General features: G+C 40.0%; 1 protein-coding gene across 1 annotated transcript in view; it reads right to left on the reverse strand.

Moving 5' to 3' along the window:
- The window catches only part of SCAP (SREBF chaperone), a 41,931-nt gene that overhangs the window by 20,229 nt on the left and 11,482 nt on the right, over nucleotides 1–10,220 (reverse strand). The window contains exons 5-7 of the mRNA XM_060683222.2: nucleotides 5,021–5,241; nucleotides 3,555–3,660; nucleotides 381–553 (exon numbers count right to left, since the gene is read on the reverse strand). Coding sequence (XP_060539205.2) covers nucleotides 381–553; nucleotides 3,555–3,660; nucleotides 5,021–5,241 — 500 coding nt within the window. The remainder of the gene's footprint in view (nucleotides 1–380; nucleotides 554–3,554; nucleotides 3,661–5,020; nucleotides 5,242–10,220) is intronic.

Genomic DNA, 10,220 nt, shown 5'->3' on the forward strand with positions numbered 1-10,220 from the left:
ACCAGAATTGAGACCAGTGCCCTGGGGTCACGTGATTCCCTTTTGCGACCTTCTGACAAGCCAAGTCAATGGGGAAGCCGGATTTCACTTAATGACCATCTTGATACCTTAACAACCACAGGGATTCACTTAACAACTGTGGTAAGAAAGGTTGCAAAACGAGGCAAAACTTGGTGAACAAATGTCTCGCTTAGCAATGGAAAATTGGGGGCTCCGTTGTCGTAAATCAAGGACCAACTGTACATGAAGTCATTCAACGGCTTGCTTTAGCTAACAATCACTTAGCGAAGGAAAACCTGTGATTCAAGTGCGGTCGTAAATCAAGGACTGCCGGTCTCGAATGAGCCAAGCTGCTCGTTTACTCATTCGCTCAAACTTACGGGTGGAGAAGTAGATGTAAGCGAAAAGGATGACGTAGGTGGTGACGAGAGGGATAAGTTCAGCGACGCCGATTTCTTCCTTAAAATGGACATGGATCATATGGTCTTCCCGCAGGCTGCTGTTGGCGCTGGGATGGAGCAGCTTGAGCCGCGAGCGGAGGCTGGAAAGGAACCTGCCCCGGGAGCAAAGAAGAGGTCCCATAATCCACAAGGCATCGGGGGGGGGGAGGGATATTGGTCTCAAAGGAGCTGCCCAGGATTGTTTCCCACCCCAGGTGGGAAGAAAAAAGCCATTTATTTTTTTCCCAGAGAGATGAAAGGAAGGAGACGGCAAGCTTAATGCAGTCGTGTGTCTCAACCTGTTGCCTACCCTCAATAGCAACACCCATAGATGCATGCCACACACACACACACACACACACACACACACACACACACACACACACACACACACAGAGTGTCGCAAACAATCCTGCAGACCCAGCTCAAGTATCGCTTATATGCCATGTCATGTCCTGGATCGAAGGAAATGAACTTCCAATAATCTTTTCTGCCGTCCTCACCACTCTCTCCACCTCACAGTGTTGTGGCCCGCCAGTGGCCTGCGCGGATCGTGGCTGATCCCGACGATGAGGAGGCTGGTGTGGTGTTGTGCCAGCAGCCTGCGCAGCTGGCGCTCGTGTCGGACAGCGAGGAGGCTGAAGAGGATGTGGTGCCAGAGGCTCCTTCAAGTGGAGAGAGCGAAGTGGAGGAGCCTCTCCTCAATGCTCGGGCACGCAAGGGCTGCCAAAAGGCAGGAGTGGCTACTCAGGAGGAGGAGGTCTCCTCGAGGGTAAGGTTTGAGGATAATTGGCCACTCCCTTAGCCTATTTAAGTCACACACCGTTAGTAAGTTTCTTGCTAGAAACAACTTGTAATTATCATCAGAGCATTTTTGGAAAAGTCTTATCGTATCTTGCTTTCTGGGCTGGTTGCCAACTTTTGCCGGACTTTGGTTTATTCTTGCTACTTAATAAATTTGATAAGGATCGTTGGTGTGTGTCAATATCCTCAGGAATCCGGAGCTGGGGCAGAACACACATACACACAAACACACACACACACATTTTCCTTGTTACCTACTGGAAGGGGGCTTTGTGGTATCCAAAGCAAAACATGCAGATTATATATATAATCTGGATTATATAAATATAATATAGATTATGTGTTTTTCTATTGAGACACCTGGTCTACCCCAACATGTGGGAGGGGGCATTCTCCCTTTATTTCTTTATCAGCAAAATATAAATTTAATATAGATTATATATATAATCTATATTATAATTTATATTATTATATATTATATGTTCTGCTTCGGATACCACAAAGTCCCCTCCTAGAAGATAACAAGGAAAGCAGGTTGTGAAGAGGATGTGTAGGGTCCCAGACAATCCTGCGGACCCCACTCGTATCACTTATATGCCATGTCCTGGATCGAAGGAACTGAACTTCCAATCATCTTTTCTGCCGAACTCACCACTCTCTGCAAAAGAAAGTATCTATCTATCTATCTATCTATCTATGTAGGTCTTTGGTTATTCGGGTTTTCTCCCGCGTAAAATTGGAAGTGTCTTGGCAACGTTTCGACAAAGTCTCATTCGTCATCTTCAGGCTGGTGTTTTCGGCTTCGTGCTTCTTCGTGCTTCTGAGAACACACCTCCACCCAATCAGAACACAGCCAAGCTCCCACCCAATCAGTTCATACCCCCACTAGCAGTTAAAAGGAAGAAACAGCTGCGATCACACATTGCTCCTAGAAGCACGAAGCCGAAAACACCAGCCTGAAGTTGACGAATGAGACTTCGTCGAAACGTCGCCAAGACACTTCCAATTTTACGCAGGAGAAAACCCGAATAACCAAAGACCTACATACACACACACACACACACACACACAAACACACAAACACACACCTATATATGTATAGGTCTTTGGTTATTCGGGTTTTCTCCCGCGTAAAATTGGAGGTTTCTTGGCAACGTTTTGACGAAGTCTCATTCGTCATCTTCAGGCTGGTGTTCTCGGCTTCGTGCTTCTAGGAGCAATGTGAGCAAAAAGGAAGAAACAGCTGCGATCACACACATTGCTCCTAGAAGCATGAAGCCGAGAACACCAGCCTGAAGATGACGAATGAGACTTCGTTGAAATGTTGCCAAGAAACCTCCAATTTTATGCGGGAGAAAACCCGAATAACCAAAGACCTACATACAAACACCCGCGAAAACCTCAGAAAACATTATATATACATACACACACACACACACACACACACACACACACACACACACCCATACACACACACATATACCGTTTCCCCGAAAATAAGACTCAACCAGAAAATAAGCCCTAGCATGGTTTTTCAGGATGCTTGTAATATAAGCCCTACCCCCAAAAAAGTCCCAGTTAAGATTATCAGCCAGACAGACACATTTTAGTATCGTATTTCCTCAAAAATAAGACCTAATTGGAAAACAAGCCCTAATGTGTCTTTTGGAACAATAATTAATATAAGACACGGTCTTATTTTTGGAGAAACAGGAGTATCTACCCACAGTAATACATATTTATATACCTCTCTCTCTCTCTCTCTCTCTATCTATCTATCTCTATCTATCTATCTCTATCTCTCTCTCAGGTCATAAAGTCAAACAAGTTACCCATTTGATGTCAGAAGTTGCAACCATGATGGGCAGGCTTCATTACAGTCGTAACTAGAAACCAGCTGCGTTGCTAGAGTAAAGACTAATTTAGATGTAGCTGTTGCTGGTCCATCCAGGTACAAACTCTTCAAAATATGGAATTTAACAGAAAACTCCATCTTCATGGAAAGCCACATGAGAGGGAAAGGCATCTGACCTAAGTCTTTCCCCTTTTTAAATGGAAATTTTAAATCTGGTTTTAAATTATTGGGGCTTTAAATTTGTTCAGCCAAATTATTTAATTCGTTTTAATCTATTTTAAATTTTGTATTTATATGTTTTATTCCTATGGCTGTTCACCACCCTGAGTCCTTCGGGAGTAGGGCGATATACAAATTCAATAAATAAATAAATAAATCTCTGGAAAATATCACAAAGAAGGTCCCAGCTGGCCAAAAGTCTCTCCAGCATATTTCAGTCTCGGAAAGCAACTCACCTGGCGTCATAGTGCCGAAGACCCAAAGTGATGGCATAGATGACCACTCTCTTCCGGTTGTAGAGACTCACCCCACTGTACTTTCCTGGGACGCCAAATAGGAGATCTGAAGAAATCAGGAGAAGAACAGGTGAGTGGGAAGGACACCTCACCCCAAGTGATGGACAAGGGAATACAACCACCCTTCTTGAAGGACGCGCTTGATGACCTGGAAAAACCGCTCAACTTGGAGATCCTGGTGAATGCTCATTGACATCCCTCTGTCTCCCCCAGTGTTTCTCAACCTCTGCAAACTTAAGATAGGTGGCTTGGCTGGTTGGGGAAATACTGAGAGTTGAAGTCCACCCATATTAACGTTGCAGAGGTTGTGAACCATCCATCTTGAAGGACATACTTGGTGACCTGGAAAAACTGCTCAACTTGGAGATCCTGGTAAATGCTGATTGACATCCCTCTGTCTCTCCCAGTGTTTCTCAATCTCTATAAACTTAAGATGGGTGGATTTCAACTGGCTTGACCGGTTGAGGGAATGCTGGGAATTGAGGTCCATCTGAGTTGAAGTTGCAGAGGTTGATTAAAACTGGTCGCTCCTGACATTGACTGGAATTTCTGCAAGGACCTGCAGGATCTGAGGTGCTGGTCTTCATCAGGGGTCTCCAAACTTGGCAACGTTAAGACTTGTAGACTTCAGCTCCCAGCATTCCCCATGAGGAGAATGAGCAGAATACTGCTGATGGTTCCCAGGACCATCTAGACTAGTGTTTCTTAAATTTAGCAGCATTAAAAAAGGTGGACCAACTCCCAGAATTCCCCAGGCAGAATGGCTCTCTTCCTTTCTTCTCTTCTCTTCTTTCTTCCCTCCTTCTTCCCTTATCCTCTTTTCCCTCTTCTGTTTTTTCTTTTCTCTTCTTCATTCTTTCCTTTTCGTTCCTCCCTCCCTCTTGTTCTTCCCTCCCTTTCTTCTCTTCCTTCTCTTCCTTTCCTCTCTCTCTCTTCACTCACACTTTCTTCCTTCTCTTCCCTTTCATCTCTTTCTTCTCTCCACTTTCTTCACTTCCTTTCAATCTTCTTTCATTATTTCCTTTCTCCCTCACTCTCTTATCTCCTTCCTTCCCTCCATCCCTCCTTCCCTCCTTCCTTCACTGTCACTTTCGTTCTTTTCTTAATCCTCCCTCCCTCCCTTTCTTTCTCCTCTTCCCATGTTCCTTTTCCTTCCCCTCCTTCCTCACTTCTTCCTCCCTAGAGGAATTCTGGGAGTTGAAGTCCACCCATCTTAACGTTGGCAAGATTGGGAATCATGGATCTACACTCTTTCGGCACCTCAACGGAGCGTTGGCTGAAGACGCCACAAGGTGGCCAGACCCCACTCCCCCTTGTCTTCTCAACAGAGGACTTCAACTCAGCAATTCTGGAGAGGAGCCTCAACGGCCGCTCACTTCCTTCCGGTTCAGGTACTCCATCCCTACCCTTCGGCGTGGCCGACGTCTGCAGAGTCTTGGGTTCGTGCTGGTGGATGGTTTTAATAATATCGGGGTCGGTGCCGAAATGTTCCTGGTCATTCTGCCAGAAGTTCGCTGGGGAGAGGAGGAGGCAGCCATGTTCTGGCAGAAGCCCCCGGAGCTTCTTCAAGCCAGGCAAGAGATCGGTCACTTGAAGGCAGACGTCATCCAAGCTTTTAATCCGGGGACTGGACGCCGGAAGAGAAGAAGGGAGAAGATGCAATGTCAAGCGAGGAACAAGATTACTCTACACACAAAAATGGAAGGATAAAGCGGTATGGTGACTTAGCGATGGAGCTTTCGCCTCAGAATCAGGAGACTGTGAGTTCGATCCTAGGTAGAGGCTGATATTTCTCTCTCTGGGCACAAGGAGAATATATCGGCTGCAAACACTCCGCACTGGAGACAGGAAAGGCATCCGGCCACTAAACACTCAGCTCCATTCAGCTGCTCCGACTCCCTCCCGCCCCACAAGTGATTACGGGGTCATTAAACGATGAACAACAACCATAAAAATGGAAGGAGACTTTGATTCCCACAACTGCAAAAGTTGATGAAGTGAGCAGATAGGGCTAAATTGATTGCTTTGCTTAAAGGAAAGAATACAATTAATTTTGCTTCTACGTGGAAACCACTCCTGGACTTTATACTTGAGGAGGGGGAAAAAACGTGTTCTGCCAATTTTAAAGAGTTTCGTGGTTATAGAAGTGGCTGTTATATATTATTATATAAAAGTAAAAAAGTTGAGGTTTTCTGCAACTACAGAGAGTGTTCGACATACGACCACCATGGAGCCCAAAATTTATGTTGTTAAGTGAGACATTTGTTTCACTTTGTCCCATTTTTATGGCCTTTCTTGCCACGGTTGTAAAGTGAATCCCTCCAAAGATTAAGTTAGCAACATGGTTGTTAAAGGAATCTGGCTTCCCCATTGACTTTGCTTGTCAGAGTGATTGTGTGACCCCTGGACACTGCAACTGTCATTAATATGAGTCAGTTGCCAAGCATCTGAATTTGGATCACCTGAACGTGGGGATGCTGTGACAGTCGTAAGTGTGAAAAACAGTCATTTTGTTGAGTTTTGAATTTTGTATTTTAACTTTGTTCTAATTAAAATAATAAAATAAAATAAGTAAAACAAAAGCAATACAATGCAATAAAGTAAATAATAAAATAATCAATACAACACAATAATAAAACAAAACAAAACAAAATAAAATAAATAATAAAATAATACAATAATAAAGTAAAATAATAAAAATAAATAAAAATACAATAAATAAAATACAATAAGGAAATAACGCAATACAGAAATAAAATAAAAAATAATTAAAATAAATTAAAATAAAGTACAATAAAATAAAAAATAAAATAATACAACGCAGTAACAAAATAAAATAAAAATAAAATAAATACAATACAATAAATAATACAATATAATAAAATGAAATAATAAAATAAACTAATAAAATAATTAAAATACAATAAAATAATAAAAATAACAAATAGAATAAAATAAAACAATACAATAAAACAAAGAAAATAAAATGAATAGAAAAATACCATATAATAAACATAGACTGCTTCGACAAAAGAAAAGATCTGAGTTGGAAATGGAAATAAAGAATAAAGAACAGTTACTTATTAAAAATCCAACAGATGAAAGAATACGAAGTGCTATAAAACTTTTGAAAGACCAATTTCAAATGCTTATGGCGGAACAAGTTGCAACAAGTTTACAATATGCGAAGCATAATACATTTTGCAACGCTAACAAACCGGGCAGATGGTTGGCTTACACATTGAGGAAAAAACAAAGTATACGGACTATTGATAGTATTGATATTGGAGGGAAAGAAATCTTTCAACAAAAACTAATTAAAGAAGCTTTTGTGGATTATTATACTAAACTATATGCCAAAGAAGAGGTGCAGAATGGACTTATAGAAAAATATTTAAAGGATAAGAGAGTTACAAAAATTACTGATCAACAAAAGGAAAGAATGAATTATCCTATAACAGAGGAGGAGATAACAGCAGCAATTAAACAGCTAAAAACAGCCAAAGCTCCTGGCACGGATGGTTTGACTGCAGTGTATTACAAAATTTTACAAGCTGAAATGGTGGGACAACTTAGAGATTTATTTTGCAATATTCAACAAGGGGGTAAAATACCCCCATCCTGGACAACTGCTTATATATCTTTGATACCAAAAGAACAAGTTGGTCCTAAAAAACCAGAGAATTACAGACCAATATCTCTTTTGAACACAGACTATAAAATTTATGCGAAGGTATTAGCCAACAGGTTGATGCCAGTAATCCAAAAGGTGATTCATGCGGACCAAGCGGGATTTATTGAGGGCAGATATATGAAGGACAATGTAAGGCAAGTAATAGACTTATTGGAATATCTTGACAAGAATAAACAGATTTCTGCAGTGCTGGTTTTTTTGGATGCGGAGAAGGCCTTTGATAGAGTGGATTGGAATTTTCTACTAAAGACTTTAAAAAAGATGGGCTTTGGGGACCAATTTATACAGGCGATCTCAGCAATTTATCAAGAGCAAAAAGCACAGATTATTATTAATGGAAGTTTGACGACAGAGTTTAAAATTGAAAAAGGAACAAGACAGGGATGTCCGTTGTCCCCACTTTTATTTATTTTAACATTGGAAGTCTTGCTAAATACAATACGGGACTCAAAAATTTTGAAAGGCATAATGATAAGGCAAGAGGATTATAGAATAAAGGCATTTGCAGATGATCTGGTGGTTACCCTATCACAACCAATGGAATCAATAATCTTGATGAACGACATTATACAAGACTATGGTAGAGTTTCAGGTTTTAGACTGAATTCAAAAAAGACTAAAATGATAGTTAAAAATATGACACAAGATCGTAAACATGAGTTTGAAAGGAGGGCAGGTTTTGAAATTGTACCTAAGGTAAAATATCTTGGAGTTCAGGTTGCAGAATCAAACATGAAATTGTTTCAAAATAACTATGAGGTGTTGTGGCGAGAGGTTCAGAAAGACATGGAGACTTGGAAAAAGCTGCAACTGTCTTTACTTGGAAGAATAGCAGCAGTTAAGATGAACATTTTGCCAAGATTTCTGTTTTTGTTTCAAATGATTCCGGTGCTTAAAAGTGATAAACAACTGAAAGTTTGGCAAACTGGACTTAATAAGTTTGTCTGGAACGAGAAAAAGCCGAGAGTGAAATTGAAAATTATGCAAGATGTTCCAGAAAGAGGAGGCCTTAAACTTCCAAACCTACAGTTATATTATGATGCAGCAGCTTTAACTTTAACAAGTGATTGGTTTGGAAGTAAAAAGGCTGGAATATTGAATGCAGAAAGTTTTGATCTTGAATTTGGATGGCATGCTTACCTATTTTATGATGATAAAGTTGATAAAGTATTTAAAAGTCATATACTTAGAGACTCTTTGATGAGAGTTTGGAAGAAGCACCGACTCAAATGGGATTATAAAATACCGCTATGGCTGGATCTTGGTCATACCTTGTGGAATACAAATATAATGTCACTCGGGGGGTTTTTATACAAAGAAGTTCTTTTTACAGATGCGGGCAGATGGCAGTTGAAGACATTGCAGACACTGTTGGACGAAGGGATTAATTTAACCTGGTTACAATATAATCAATTACAATTGAGATGGAAAGAGGACCAAAAAACTGGTATTATGTTGCATGAGGAAGAATTGGTTAGACATATAAGAGAGAAAGGTCCAATGCATATTAAAAGGCTTTACAATGTTTTGCTAGAAAGGGATTCAGAAACGGAATTAGTTAAAGATTGTATGATTAAGTGGGCACAAAATTTTGAAGAACCAGTGATGTTGGAAACACGGGAAAAAATTTGGGTTCAGAATGTTAAATTTACACAGTCGCAGAATTTGAGGGAAAATTTTTATAAAATGTTTTATAGATGGCATCTAGATCCTAAAAAGTTGTCATGTATGTACCCTAATGTTCAGCCAAAATGTTGGAGATGTGAATGTTTGGATGCTACGTATTATCATGTTTGGTGGACCTGTAGGAAAGTTAAGGCTTTTTGGATAAAAATATGGTGGGTCGTGCAGAATGTTTTGAAGAAAAAAATTCAATTTTCTCCACAATTGTTTTTATTGGGTATAGTTAAGGGTTTTACACGGGGTGAAATAAAATTAATATTGTATATGATAACAGCAGCAAGATTGTTGATAGGTAAATATTGGAAGAATGAAGCTTTGCCTACTATCGAGGAATGGACTTTGAAGATGGCCAGTTTTGCAGAGATGGCGAAGATTTCAGCATATTTAAAAGATTGTTCACAAGAGACTTATGAATGGGAATGGAAAAGGTGGATAGAATATGTTCAGAACAAATACCAAACTAGAAAGTACCAAATAGCTTTTATTTGAAAACAATGTATTAGAAATATTTTAATGTAAAGAGATAAAGAGGGAAAATTATATAGGGGGAGGGATGGGTTCAGGTATATAAATCAGTATTATTAGTTATGAGTATATAATAGGGAAGTCTGGGGGGGAGGGTTAGGGAGGGCTAGGGAGGACGGGAAGTTTGGGGAGGGAGGTGGGGGGGTGAAAAAAAAGGGGTGAAAATGTAATTGTAAAACTTTTGCAATAAAAAAAAAAGAAAAATACCATATAATACAATAAAATAATGCAGTACAATAATAAACTAAAATCAGATAAAATAAAAAATAATTAAAATAATATAAAATAACAAAATTAAAATAAAATAAAATAATATAAATAAAATAAAATAAAATAAAAAAATTACATTACATTACATTACATTAAAAATGTCCCAAGCCCACTTGTTTCAGGGCCACTGCAACTTCAAACGGTCACTAAACGAAGTGCTCTAAAGCCACAGTGAGCCGAAAGTATCCAGCCCAGTTTGGGGGGGGAAAAAGAAAACCACACCCAAAAAAACCCCCCAGGATTACAACCTGGTTAGTGCCTGGACCTAAAGAAAGCATCCGGAAAAACTCAGGGCTGTGAAAAAAGAGGAAAATTAAAATTAAAAGAGGAGAAACTCATCTACGCCATTCCAAGGAAATGTCATGGACGTGTCCCTGAACACACGGGGTGCCTGGCGTGACCTTCGAGAAACCAAACCCATGATGTGACGCAAA

The sequence above is a fragment of the Pantherophis guttatus genome, chromosome 4, assembly GCF_059756535.1.
Source record: "Pantherophis guttatus breed Tessera chromosome 4, ASM5975653v1, whole genome shotgun sequence".
Taxonomy (NCBI): Eukaryota; Metazoa; Chordata; class Lepidosauria; order Squamata; family Colubridae; genus Pantherophis; species Pantherophis guttatus.